The sequence below is a fragment of the Rhinolophus hipposideros genome (assembly GCF_964194185.1).
Source record: "Rhinolophus hipposideros genome assembly, chromosome: 9".
Classification (NCBI taxonomy): Eukaryota; Metazoa; Chordata; class Mammalia; order Chiroptera; family Rhinolophidae; genus Rhinolophus; species Rhinolophus hipposideros.
Genome location: NC_138055.1, coordinates 25,657,282 through 25,672,802, shown reverse-complemented (window position 1 = coordinate 25,672,802; position 15,521 = coordinate 25,657,282). Strand labels below are relative to the sequence as shown.

General features: G+C 33.2%; 1 protein-coding gene across 1 annotated transcript; it reads left to right on the top strand.

The window, feature by feature from the left end:
• Window positions 1–282: 282 nt before the first annotated feature.
• Window positions 283–15,169, top strand: CLEC2B (C-type lectin domain family 2 member B; the record flags this gene model as incomplete). The annotated part of the gene is given in 5 exon segments (XM_081058936.1): window positions 283–370; window positions 9,939–10,102; window positions 13,175–13,278; window positions 15,055–15,118; window positions 15,122–15,169. Coding segments are annotated over 5 exon segments (468 nt in total).
• Window positions 15,170–15,521: the final 352 nt, after the last annotated feature.

Here is a 15,521-nt window from a genome sequence, read left to right as displayed (position 1 = left end):
GGTTCAGATGAGGATCCTCTGGCGAGAGATAAGACAATATGAGTTCTTTATTATGTAGGTTGTTTTGTTTTTACTAAGCTTCTTTTTTTTTTTCTTTTACGGGAAGATAACAGCATGACTCAAGGTCATAGCTACATAGTCACATACTTTCGTTTTAAGAGCTAGTATTTACGTTTCTTTTACTTTTCAAAAGTAGCTTGACTGTAGTTGGAGCTGTGTTGTAAAAACAACAATAACATTTTTACGTTAAAGTGGAAACTTTAAAGAGAGGCTTTGGAAGATATGACACAAAGCATCCCTTTAGCTGCCCTGTCTGGAAGGGTGCCGAATACTGATAACAGCAACCAAGGAAGTGATGAAACAAAACGAGGTAAGAACATTTTCAGTTGTTCTCAGAATGAAAGTCATTTAGTGAAATTATGAAACTTACGCGTAATGTTAGACAAAAGCCTTAGAAGACATGAAATGGGTCTTGTAGGGTTCTCCCATCTAGGCATAAAATCTTATTTTTAGTTAACATCTACATAAATTAAAATTTTAACAACAAAATTCAGATTTGTAATGGACTATTTTGTCCTTTTAATTCAGATTCACTTTATCTTAATTAGTAATGGAGAGGGATTAGCCATAGTATAAAACTGTTCAAGATTCAGTTTTACATTTACTTAGTATTTCATGACTCCATTTTTGGAGAAAATGTTAAATCTGCATACTCATTCAATGCCCAGAATGCACACATGATATGAAAAAGTAGGCCAATATTTGTAATACTTTAAAAGATTGTTTATGGCCTGTGAGGAAGTCAAGATAAACTAGACTTCAGAGGTACTTAACAGCAGAAAGATTAGTTCCCTGTCTTACTCTTATCAAAACAATTGCTGGTACCCTGATATCCTTGAGGATGTCTCTGGCAACCTTAGGAAGGATAAGGAAAGAAAACATACCAAAAAGTAAAAAAAAATCTTTAGAAAACCACTTAGTAGCAGTAGATGTATTAAATAACAAATTCAGAGTAAGATCCAAATTCTAAATCTAAAAGGAAAATCTTTCAAAGTTATTTAAACAGGGCTCTTTATAGTCAAATTAAGGAGAAGAAGGGAGGAAATGACTCTAAACACAGCAATCCATGACTTAAGGGCAATGGTGAGTATTAAACATTTACCATTTAATTTTATTTCAATCTACCAGTGCATTGAACAGTGAAAAACTATTGTTGTAGTTTATATTAGAACATGTAACTACTTTAATCCTCTTTTTTTATAATTTAATAATTCTGTCTAAGGTTAGATCAAAGAGGGTTGGGGACAGTGGGATCAAATATTATTTTGTAATATGAAAATATCTGAACCAAAAAAATGCTTTCTAGCCAGTTACAAAACCAGTGTTAAATTTAACTTTACATACGTTTCAACAGTATGAATTTATATGTTTTATGTGCAAATACTTTGTGTATATCACACAAATATATAAGTTACTTAATATTACATTGTTTTGTTTTGTTTTGTTTTGGGGATGCACCAAAAATTATAATCCAGAAACTGACTTTTGCCTTTGCAAAGGCGCTCCTCTTAAAGGGACTGTGCAGACTTACCCACCAACAGAATCACTTGCTCTGAGCTCAAGCGCTGGGACAGCAGCAGGAAACGTGGCAGGGATATACGGTGGTGAAATGTGTTGTCCAGTGTGGGATGGGGGCTGGAGAGGCAGCTTTCTCCTGGACAGAGGAACTGGCAGAGGCCATTGTTTCTATGCTGTGTCCTCCCCTTTCCCAGTGTACGAGCACAAGCAGCCGCCATATCTGAGTCTCTGCTATTTGTTCTCCACACCCTGGTGATTTGAGACCTGACCCTGATCAACTCAATTCAGGCACACCCAGGCTGCTCTCAGTGGCCGCTTGCCTTGACTCAAGCTATACTTTCCTAGGGTCTCTCAAAGGTTCAAGGATAAGCAACATCCGGCTTAAGTGTGTCCTGTGCCTCTAGCAGGACTAGCAGCAGGCAGCCTTGGTTCTTGGCTTGACTCAAAGACCTTCCAAGCACAACATGGGTGGCAGCCATCTGCGGATTTCTTTCTGGCTCCCAGTAGGTGGCCCCAGGTGGGGCATGAGCTGTGGCTGAAGTAGACCTACAGCAGATCCCCTCCAAGGTGAGCCTTGAGCTGGTGCCCCCAGTGGCCACCTTCAAAATGAGCTGGAGCATCACCTAGTTGTCTCCAAGTACGACACACCCAAGGGGCAGATTGGGCAGGCACCAGGGTCCTGCTGAGGCTGATCCTGCTTTGTAGGACAAGTCCCTGCACAACAACCCTTCCACTGTAGTCAAGGCCAGTCCTCACAAACAGTGAGCCCAAGGGTCAGTCCCTCCCATCTATGTGCAATTATCAACCAAGGCTCAACTACAAGAGGAGGGCACACACAACCCACAGAAGGGACACACCTGGAGCGTGTGGCTCAGGTGACCAAAAAGACATACCACTGAACCCCACAGCACACCTACTACATAAGACCACTTTACTAAGACCAGAAGACATAGCAGCCTTACCTAATACATAGAAACTAACACAGGGAAGTAGCCAAAATGGGGAGACAAAGAAACATGTCCCAAATCAAACAACAGAACAAAGCTCCAGAAAAAGTACTAAGTGAAATGGAGATAAGCAATCTATCAGACACAGAGTTCCAAACACTGATTATAAGAATGCTCAATGATTTTAAAGAGAACTTCAACAGAGAGATGAAAACCATAAAAAAGAACCAGTCAGAAATAAAGGATACAATAGCAGAAATGAAGAATATATACAAGGAATCAACAGTAGATTACATGAAGCAGAGGATCCGACCAGCGATGTTGAAGATAAGGTAGCAGAAAACACTCAAATGCAACAGCAGAAAGAAAAAAGAATCCAAAAAATTGAGGAGAGCTTGAGGGGCTTCTGGGACAAAATCAAGCATACCAACATTCACATTATAGGAGTACCAGAAGAAAAAGAGAAAGAGCAAGGAATTGAAAACCTATTTGAAGAAATAGTGACAGAAAAATTCCATAACCTGGTAAAGGAAATAGACATACAAGCCCAGGAAGTGAAGAGAGTCCCAAACAACATAAACCCAAAGAGGCCAACACCAAGACACATCATAATTAAAATGCCAAAGGTTAAGTACAAAGAGAATATTAAAAGCAGTAAGACAAAAGCAGTTAGTTACCTACAAGGGAGCCTCCATAAAACTGTCAGCTTATTTCTCAAAAGAAACTTTATGGTCAAGAAGGGAGTGGCAGGAAATATTCCAAGTGATGAAAAGCAACGATATACAACCAAGGTTGCTCTACCCAGCATGGCTGTCATTTAGAATTAAAGGACAGATGAGGAGCTTCCCAGACAAGAAAAAGCTGACAAAGTTCATCACCACCAAACCAATATTACAAGGACTCTTAGAGAGAATTCTTCAAGAGGGGAGGTGGGTAAAGGATGGATAAAAAGGGAAAGGATTAAGAAGTACAAATTGGTTGTTATACAGTAGTCATGGGGATGTAGGGATAAGGAAAGGAATATAGTTAATAATATTGTAATAGCTAGGTGCCAGAGAGGTTCTAAATCTATCAGGATGATAGATGGGAAAGGAGTTGGGATCAGGGTGAAAAGGTGAAGGCATTAAGAAATACAAATTGGTAGTTAATACAGTATGGGAAATATAATCAACAATGTTGTAAAGCTCATGTAAGGTGCAAGATGGGTACTGGATTTATCGGCGAGATCACATCATAGACTGTAGATGCCTGACCAATGCGCTATACATCTAAAGCTGAAGTAGAATAATATTGAATATCAACTATAACTAAATATATAGGTATATATAGTCATGGGATTTGGAGTACAACATAGGGAAGATAGTCAATTGTATTGTAACAGCTATATAAGATGTTAGAGGGGTAGTAACTTGGGGGATGGGTTATCATTTTATGAAGGATTTAAATGTCTAACTATTACATTGCTTTGTACACTTGAAACTAATAAAAAATAAATTAAAAACATAAATAAATAAACCAAAATGTTATAATGGTAAAAAAAAAAAAAGACAACTTATATTCCATTTTTTTCCTAATTGGCACTAATAAAATAAAAACAATTTCTGACCAGAGATTAATTCTGTCCTACTACAGATGAGAAAATGCAGGACTGAAAAAAAATAATGACTTATCCAAGTTACCATTGCTGGTTTGTGGCAAAAATCTCAGTCTCAAATCTTTTGATTGATTATTCTATGACTTTTCAAATATGCTATTCTAGCTATCCTTTAAATTAAACTTTTCATTAGTTAGAAAATAGATTTTTCTTAGAAACATTCAAAGAATCTTAGGATGTGCTGATATTTTACCATAGATGAAGCATAATAAAGGCCTGGAGTGGGGGGTCCAGGCCTAAAGAAATTCTACCCCAAAGACTCACACATATTTGATTTCTTGGACAATGATGTAAAATTCCTGGTAACATTTGAACTGCATGTAAGAATGTCCTGAGAAATTTCAACCAAAGGAAAAAAAACAGATTTTTTTCATATGACAAATGGAAAAAGTATAGTTTGTGTCATCTCCTTGTGAAATATCAGAATAAAATTGCCAAAAGGGGTGTGTCAGATAGTTATGAATGCAAATTTAGTTTTTGTTTCACCTGTTTTTTAATCTAAATGTGTTTGTTTTCTGTTTTTCAGGTGTTAACAAAAATTATAAGGTGTATATTTTAACATTTTTGACTGTACTAGTAATATCTTTTATTGTGAATATTATTGTACCTATTGTAATAGGTGAGTAAATTACATTCTTTATTTCTTCCCTTATTTTTTTTTCTTTTCAGAGTTTCCTATTGTACGATCCTTTTCATTTTTGTCACCCATGATCTTTTCTCATTATTCTCACTTCCTTCCCATTAGTCACAATATATTTAATGGGCATCAATGAATGAATTGTTACAAATTATGTGATCTGTGTAAGGCATTGGGAGATGCAAAGATTAAGACAAAATCATTCACCCTGATAATGGTAATCACTATTTCGACTTCTGTTGCTTAAGTTAGTTTTGTCCACTTAAAAATTTTTATGTAAGTAAAATCATGCAATTTGCATATATCCTTTGCATCTCATTGCTTTTTTTGCATATTACACTTGTATTATTCTTCCGTTTTATGACATGTAGCAAAAGTTTATTGACTCATTTTATAGAAGGGAGTTAAATTTTTTTTTATACAAAGGGCCATATAGTAAATAATTTAGGCTTTGTTAGCCACACAATCTCTGTTGCAACTACTCAACTTTGTATTAGCAGTGCAAAAATAGCTGCAGAAGATAAACAACTGAGCATGGCTGTGTTGCAACAAAATTGAACACAGAAATTTGAATATTATTAGTTGTTCTACTTTTGATGGACATTTTGATTATGCTACATTAAGACTAGGTCTTATGTTAATTTTGCTCCAAAAGATGCATTAGAGCTGATGGTCCAGCTAGGTCTTATTTTCAGGGAAACACGGCAGGAAAGTCATTGACTTTTTATATTAACTTGTATTATCCAACTGAAGTTTGTGTTTCGATTAAGATTTTCTACAGGATGATCATGCTCCCTGCAGACAAAGACAGATTATTTCTTTCTTCATAATTTATATGTCTTTTATTTCCTTTTTTTGTCTTATTGTATTAGATAGAACTTTCAGTATAATATTTAAAAGAAGTGATAAGAAGGGACATCCTTACCTTGTACCTGATCCTAGTGGCAAAGTCTCTAGTTTGTCACCATTAAGTATCTTAATCATTGTAGGTTTTTTTGTAAATAGTCTTTATCAAGTTGAGGAAGTTTTCCTCTATTCCTAGTTCACTGAGGGTGTTTTGTGATGAATGAACATTAGATTTGAGTCAAATCTTTATATTGATACAATCATGTGATTTTTCTTTTTAACCTGTTGATATACTGGATTTCATTGATTTTCCAATGTTGAACCAGGCTTGCAGACCTGGAATAAATCCCACTTTTCATGGTGTATAATTCTTTTTATACATTCTTGGATATGATTTTGTAATATTTTGTTGAGAATGTTTGCATCTATGTTCATGAGCGATATTGGTCTATAGTTCTGTTATACTGTCTTTGGTTTTTGACATTAGGATAATGCTGGCCTTATGGAATGAGTTAGGAAGTATTCCCTCTGCTTCTATTCTCTGAAAGAGATTGTAAGATAATTGGTATAATTTCTTCCTTAAATGTTTGGTAGAATTCACCAGTGAGCCCCTCTGAGCTTGGTGCTTTCTGTTTTGGGACAGTCATGATTATTGATTCAATTTCTTTAAAAGATATAGTTCTATTCAAATTGTTTCCTCTTGAGTTAGTTTTGGAAAATTATATCTTTCAAGGAATTGGTCCGTTTCATCTCGATTATCAAATTTGTGGGCATTGAGTTATTCATAATATTCCTTTATTATCGTTTAAATTTTCGTGGGATCTGTACTAATGTCCTCTCTTTGATTTCTGATATTATTCATTTGTGTCCTCTGTCTTTTTTTCTTAGCCTTTGTAGAGGTTTATTGATTTTATTGTTCTTTGCAAAGAACCAGCTTTTGATTTGCTGATTTTTTCTATTAATTTCTTGCTTTCAATTTCATTAATTTTTGTTCTAATTCTTCTTATTTATTTTCTGTTTACTTTAGATTTTATTTCTCTCATTAGTTTTCTAAGATGGAAACAGATTATTGATTGTCAACCTTTCTTCTTTTCTAATCTGTACATTTAGTGCTATATATTTCCCTCTGAGAACTAATTTTGCTGCATACCATAAAATTTGATAAGTTGTGTTTTCATTTTCATTTAGTTCAAAATATGTTTTAATTTCCCTGGAGACTTCTTTGATCCATGTGTTATTTAGAGATATTTTGTTTCATCTCCATGTATTTTGGAAATTTTCAGTTATCTTTCTGTTATTGATTTCTAGTTTACTTCCATTATGATCCAGAAACTTACAAGTTATTATGATTTTTTAAATTTGTTAAGGTGTGTTTTATATTAACTACAAATTTTAATAAATTGTCTTCATTTTTATTTAGATGTTTATGTCAGCATTCAGATTATCTGTAAATAATAATAATTTTATTTATCTTTTTTGAAATCCTTATACTATTTTACATATTTTTATTGCCTTATTTTACTGGCTAGAATTTCCAGTACAAGACTGAGAAGTAGTGAGAACTTGCATTCTTATCTTACTCTTAATATCTATAGGAAAGTTTTTAATATTTCTCCATTAAGAATGATGATTTGTGGATATTCTTAATCAAATTAAGGGAACTCCCTTTAATTCCTAGATAGCTAAAAGGTTTTATTTTGAAGTGGTATAGAATACTATCAAATGATATTGAGATACTTAATTTGCTTCTTTTTCCTGTTAATGTGCTAAATTACACATTTAAATGTTAAAGTAATTGTTCATGTGTAAAATAAATTCAATTTGATTATAAAGTATTAACCTTTTAACACTCTTGATTAAACTGGCTAATATTTTAAGGTATATGCACATATGTTTATTAAAGACTGAGTTACAATTTCCCATTCTTATAATACTATTATGAGGTGTTGATATCAAGATTACAACGGCCTCAAAATTTGAATTAGAAAGTATTTCCTCCTATTATATTTTCTTAAAGAGGCTGTGTAATATTGTTACATCTTTCCTAAATGATTAGATGTATTCACAACTGAAACCATCTGGAATGGGAGATTTCTTTGATGGAATTTTTAATTAAAGATTTAACTTCTTTACTAAATAGGGTATTATTCATATTTACCCTGTTTCCTCGAAAATAAGGCCTACCCAGACAATCAGCTGTAATGCGTCTTTTGGAATAAAAATTAAGACTCAGTATATATTATATTATATTATATTATATTATATTATATTATATTATATTATATTATACTATACTATATTGTATTATATTATCATATTATATTATATAAGACCTGGTCTCATATTGTAGTAGAATAGGACGGAGTCTTATATTAATTTTTGCTCCAAAAGACGCATTAGAGCTGATTGTCTGGCTAGGTCTTATTTTCGGGGAAACATGGCACTACTCTTCCTTTGTCAGTTGTGATAAGTTGTATATTTTAAAAATGTATCTTCTTTTTTTCATTCTTGGTATTTTTAATTTGTTTCTTTATCTCCCTCTTTTAAATTTTTTATCAGTTTTCCTAGTGTTCTATCTTTAGATCATTCTAAAAACCAACTTATGAGTTTCTTGACTTTTTCTACTCTATTAATTTTCTATTCAACTGATTTTGAGTCTTATTTTTTCAATTGTGTCTTTCTACTTTGGTTTTAATTCACCACTCTTACTTTTTGAGATAATTATCTTTTCTAAAAGTTTTTCTTCCTTTTTAAAACATAAATTTACGCCAATCTATTTTCCTCTTACCTTTAAGAAAATGTGTTATGTTCTACATTTTATATATGTCACATATACTATGTATATGTAACTATCTTTCAGTTCAAAATATTTTTTACTTCCCATGTTTCTTCTTTGATTGATGAGTTATTTAGCATTGAATTGCTTAATGTACAAACTTTTGTTATTGATATATGGCTCAATTCCACTGCAGTCAGGTGGCATACTGTAAATGTCTTCAATTTTAAAAAATTTCTTATTACAACTTCACTGTCCTGCATTTTGGTAAATGGTCATTTGCACTTTAAAGAATGTGCATTATGTAGTTGTTGCATGTAACTCTCTATGTATGTCAACTGACTTAGTTGTGTTACCATCGAGTTCAGTTATCATCATCTTTACACTTTGACTCATTATAATACCAATGATGAAGAGAAGGCTGTTATAAGTACTTGGCATCAGGTGACTATAGATGATAATTTAACAAATTGTTTTGCCTCTGTGCACCCTAAGTCACCAGTATCCCATTTATAAGTGGTAATTAGATTCATGCCTTTAAAGCAACCTGCATTGGAAAACCCATACCATATCTCATCCTTAAGGTTCTATTTCTTTAGAACTACTTTTTGTACCAAAAACTGATTGAGTCTATGTGTGCTCGGAAAAGTAGACATAACAAATTTTCAAGAATAGGACTTTAATGTAGGAATTGGGGATAACGTGATTGTGGGAGGAGCTGTGGAGTAATAGTCTGGAAGGCTGTGTAGCTGGAGGACAAATAATCACTAATAATTTTGGCTTAAAGCACTAATGTGTTTGGAGAGGAGAATGCAGAGATTAGAGGAAAGTCTAATAAACTAATACATCTAGCTGCCATGATTACAAACGGAAAACTGTTTAAAAAGCCTATGAACTTCCTATGCCCTAGTTCTCCAAGAATAATGGATTCCACTTTACTTCCACTTTCCAAATTCATGTGGGTTCTTTTCATTGGTTAATCCAAAACCATACAGTGATGGTGGTACCTCGTTGAAAACAGGCAATACAACACATATCTTGTTAGCTATTTATTCTATTTTATTATTTGCTTCTTTATCGCTTCTCAGCCTTTTGGCTAAGATCAAGTGTATTATTTGCTTCTTTAGAGTTTAACACAAATTTCCTAGATATAACTCTAGTATAAATTATCACTTTTATTACTTACTTATAATACTAGGATTTCATTATATTTTATTTACCCAGAAATAGGATAGGTGACAAATGAAATCACACTGGTTGCTTTAGGAAGGGCTATGTATCCCTGAGACTGGAGTTGAAAGGAATATGAGTGTCCTGTCAAATTCTGAGCTGCTGTCATTTAACTTTACATGAATTTTTTTCAACTTGTTATGTGAAAGATATGCAATTCTACTCATGATCACAATCTTTTACATCACAATCCTATCTTTCCCCAGTGATCTCAAATACAGAGGCATATTATTTCATCTGGTTCTTAAAATACATATTTTTCATTTCCAGTTAGGACACCTCTGGTTACTCGGTATTTTTGTCCAGATGATTGGATTCGTTTCCAAGATAATTGCTATTATTTCTCTAAGCAAGAAGCGAATTGGAATTTAAGTAGATACAACTGTTCCACTCAACATGCTGACCTAACTATGATTGACACTATGGAAGAAATGGTAAGTAATCTAACACACATTCCTTATGAATTTTATTGAGCAGGGACATTGGAAATATTCAAATTCCATTATTATTTTTAAAACTTTTTACACATGCCTGTCTATATATACAGAATATTGAAGATGTCCATAACATGTCATGAAAGATACAGTTGGAAAAACCTGGTGATATTTTGTTTGGATTGTGTAAGACTTACATCAAGTAGTTGACTTGATAGCTATCTTTATATTAATATTTTAAGGAGTAGAAATAGAAGAACTTGGTAATATTTGGAAACCTTTTAAAAGTCAGCACTCCACAAAGAAATAACTGCCTCAGGGAGGATGAGATTCTCCATTCCACCACCTTTGAGAACTCTTCCTCTGACTTCTCAGGCTGGCTTTGCTGTCTGTTGCTGAGGTCCCATGGCAGGCTCTATCAGAGCACTCACTACTGGTAATGCAATAGGTGTGTAATTGAAAGTTTCCCCCTAGCCCAGAGTATGAGCTTCCAGTGAGCAGATATTGTGTTTTATTTGAAATTACATGCTTTGCTGTAGCATAAAGGCAGATACAAATTAAAAGCTGAATGGATTTTTGTTGAATAAATGTTGATCTACATGGCAAAAATTTTATGAGTAGAGAATCACCAAGAACTTTAATAAGAGATAATGAAGCTCTGTAGCTCTGCACTAGTGAAATCTGTTTTTACCCAAGTCACTTCTGCAGTAAGCATATATTTTTACTTTTGTTTAGTCTCTTTAAAAATAAAGGGTCAATATAAGTAGTAATGTAACTTGATTTTAATTTTTTTGTGTGAATAATGTATAATTAAGAAGTGTTTAAAACGTAAAGAGTATAGCACAGCAGTCAACATTGTTAAAAGAAAATTATATGTTATTTCTGTGGTGAACAAAGTATATTTATGTAATCTCCCTGACGATTGGTTCAAATTTAAATAGATGTGAACAAAGCTGGGGTAATTTATAGATCAATGCAAGGAAACAAAACTATTTTGGAAGCACTAAAAGGTATGGAAATCAGAATCAAATGTGTAGAACTAGGTATGTTAAGAGTAAACACAGAAAATTAAATATGCATGCTCAATGAAATCGGAAGAGCTTCTGCAGTCAACAGTTTCACGCCTGAATTTTGCAAGACTTCTGCAATAAAAATTCTTAGAAATCTTTAAACTACCTTAACAGCTCCTCTTGGGGGAAAAAGATGCTAAATTAGCAGCAAGATGGAAAATAATAAGTGTTAATAAAATTTTTGAGGGATAAATAAATAATAAGGCAAAATATTTTCAAAATCTTCACTTACAGGAATCTTGTTGGCAAAGACTGAAAAAAAATACTTAATAGCATGGAACACAAAGAACAGAAGTACACAAAACAATTTTGGACTTAAGTGAAATCATTAAACATATCAGATAAGAATGATTGTACTGTTTGGATTAAAAAAAACACACAAAAAAACCTGATCATACAATATCCTGATATATTTTGAAAACACAGGTGCCTATTGTGTACTATATAATCTGGGCAAATTTTAAGTGACAAACAGAATGAGGTGAACTTATCTGTGAAGGAATGATAAAAGTAATGTATACAAAAGTTTTAAAGGACTGTTTATTTAAAATAGTTTAGAGTATTATTTATATTTATTTAAATTACAAAATGTTTTCCGTAATTGAAATGAGATGAAACTTGTTTCATGAATTATTTTTATATTTATTTTCACCTACTTAAAATTATCTTACATTTTTAACAAGGTACTATATGGGCACCCCTTTGTTGAGGAAATAGTGATTAATATTTTTCATAGGATGGACTGACTCTAGGAAATACACCTCCTAGTTGCCTGTCACCAACACCACAACTACTAAACCTCATCCTATAACATATATATACACGATCTCCTGCTGTTTTACAATATGTTATCCTTTCTTATATATTTTTTTTTCTGCCTTCAAACTCTTTCGTAAGACTACTATGAATGTCCTTTTCTCCCTTACTCTCTATATTTATCATGGAATCTTCTCCTTTTCCCTTCTAGGCCCACATATTAGAGCACATCCTATTTGAAAGTCTCCCATAAAAACCAGATATTTCTTCCTATAAACTCAAATTTCACTATGTATTTATTATACTTTTTATCATCTCCTTCTCTAGTAGAATATTTTCTATCTATGTTTACATAATTTTTTCTCACTAAGTGAAACTATTTGAATCCAGGGAGGATGTTTCTTAATCCGTTCCTTTGTAATCCCAAAATCTTAGCCCAATGAATTGAATTTTTTTCAACTAAATTCATAAAATGCTACAGAAGATGGTATATTAAAATGCCCAAGCTTACTGGTGTCACTGTTATTAGATAGAAATAGACCATAATGCTGTGATCTGTCATGATTTCCTTATATTTATTGTAACACTGAAACATGGAGTGAAATAATGTAAAGTTTGAGGTTTTCAAAGTATTTAGTAGCAGAGTAGACTCACTGACTTTCCACATATAATATAATTCTATGGTCAAAAAGGGGTCTAAGGTAGCAAAAAATTTTCAAATTGAATGAATTAGAATAAAAGGAGGTGAGTGTGTGTGTGTACACAGTGTGTGTACACAGTGTGTGTGTGTGTGTGTGTGTGTGTGTGTTTATGTGTGATAATTTTGGGAGAGAAGCTGACGTAAAATACAACATTAAACTCAATATACTAATAATTTCTAGGAAGAGGAAAACATAATGAATATTTGATGATTATGAAGGCTGTGCAAGAGCTCAATGACAAACTCTGGCTTTCCAGAGTTTATTGTTTAAAAATCCTGGGGGAATAGATTTTCATGTTGAATATGTATCAGTTTAGAATCAAAAACTATCTTAAAGAAAAATTATCTCACATCTTTGTCTCACAAATGAGAAAACTGAGGGTAGGAGGGTAAAATACTTTTTCAAAATTCCATAGCTATCTTCTGATGTAGCTAGGAGTTGAACATTTTTTGCCTCACTCCTCACAATCAGCAAAGAAAGAGGCACACAATAGGTTGTGATAAAAACTGACAAGTAAAATTGTGAAATTTATTTTGTCTCTAAAGAATTTTCTTACCCAATACAAATGCACTTCTGATCATTGGATTGTGCTAACGATGACAAAAAATCAAACAGGACAATGGGTAAATGGAACCATATTTAACAAATGGTAAGTTTATTTATTTCTGGGATTATTTACATTTAGACCGTTTACACTTTAGAGCTTCTGCATTACCTAGATTTCTCTAGATCCCAAGGTTTGTGTGCATGTTGAAAAGATGGAATGGGGAAGATTGTATAATACTTAGACTAGTTCCAATTGTCAGCCAGACAGGTTGGGAATCAAGATATAAGAGGAAAATGTCCTACTTGGTTATTTTGAAAATAGAGACCTAATATTCATAAACACAGTCCAAAAAATTAAACTTTTGCATGATTTTAACTTATTTTCTCCAATTCTCCGTCTGTTTTTCAAGCTTTAAGTTACCTGTTTGCTGACATCTTTGACAGCTCAGGATAAATTTGTTGTTCATTTTAACCTGATTTTATTTGCTTTGATAGTACAATTTATCCTGGGCTTTGCATCCTCTATTTTACAATAAAAAACATTGGATCTAAAGACCTGAGTTCACTGCACATATGACCTCAGCATGATGACTGCCAGCGACTTTATCACTTAGTTTCTATTAGAATTTCTCAGTAGCAACACAACTGACATTTTGGATTGAATAATTCTTTGTTGTTAGAAAGGGCACTTTCTTTTTTTTTTCTTTTTAATTAAAATTTATTGGAGTGACAATGGATAGTAAAATCACATAGGTTTCAAGTGTACAATTCTGTAATACATCATGTATATATCACATTGTGTGCTCACCACCCAGTCACATCTCCTTCCATCACCATATGTTTGATCCCATTTACCCTCATCTACACCCCCACCCCCATTACCCTCTGGTAACCACTGAACTATTGTCTGTGTCTATGAATTTTTGTTTCTTTATTTGTGTCTTGTTCCTTTGTTGTTTTCAGTTTTATATCTCACATATCAGTGAAATCATATGGTTCTTGACTTTTTCTGTGTGACTTATTTCGCTTAGCGTAACAATCTCAAGATCCATCTATGTTGTCACAAAAGGTACTATTTCATTTTTTCTTATGGCACAGTAGTATTCTGTTGTGTATATATACATCTTCTTTATCCATTCATCTATCGAAGGACACTTTCATTGTTTCCATGTCATGGTCACCATAAATAAAGCTGTAATGAACATCGGAGCAAATACATCTTTACAGATAAATGTTTTCCAATCTTTTGGGTAAATAATATTGTATTAGCTTCAGGTGTGCAATATAGTGATTAGACATTTATGTAATGTACAAAGTGATCATCCTGATAAGTCTAGTACCCACATGATATTACAATATTTGACTATATTCCCTATGCTGTACTTTACATCCCCATGACTGTTTTTATAACTGGCAATTTGTTCTTCTTAACCCCTTCACCTTTTTTCCTCATTACAGAAGGGCACTTTTTTGTACATGATAGCAGCATCTCTGGCCTATACTGCTAGACACTAGCAATTCCTCCCTCCCCACTCCACTTGTGACAACCAAAAATATCTCCAGTTATTGCCAAGTGTCCCTTGCGGGGGCGGGGTGGGAGAGGGGCCACAAAGCAAAACTGCCCCAGGTTAAGAACCATTAGTTTATATGAACTGGTAGTCCCACTAATTACCTGTAACTAACTTAATTTCTGTTTAACAAATATAAATTCTTGGAAGATAGACTTTTAGGATCCAATTTGGTATAACTATCTTAACCCTAGCAAAGTCACAGCACACTTTTGTAGGACTCTGGAAAGACTTTTTTTTAAATGTGTCATTTGGGCAAGGGTGAAATCACAGGACTCCCTAGTACATAATGTTTAGTCCCTCTGTTGTAGGTTTGATGTGAAAGGAGATGGAAAATGCGCTTACCTCGGTGATGATGGTGTAGCAACTGCTAGATGATACACAGAAATAAAATGGATTTGCAGGAAGAAAAAAGGCACTTGGTAAATGTTTCTAATCATGGGCTTATAACCAAGGGTAAGATAGTTTTAATATCTGTAACCTTTCTTTCTTTCTCTCTGTATAACTTAACTTTCAACATTTCATGGCTTTAATATTATAGCCTGATAATATAATACCTTTTGATAATTGTTAGAGTAATTTCTTTCAACTTGTGTTTTTACTTTTCAAATGGAATGGATCTTTGCTTTCCTATAGCAATTTTAGAAGAATCTTGTAATTTCACAGAATTTATAGGTCAGTGTTGGGAGTATTGTATTTATAGCATTATTTTCTCATTAATTTATAATATATATTGTATTGATTTTTGTCTTCTTAAGTAACTTACAGTTTTTTCTAA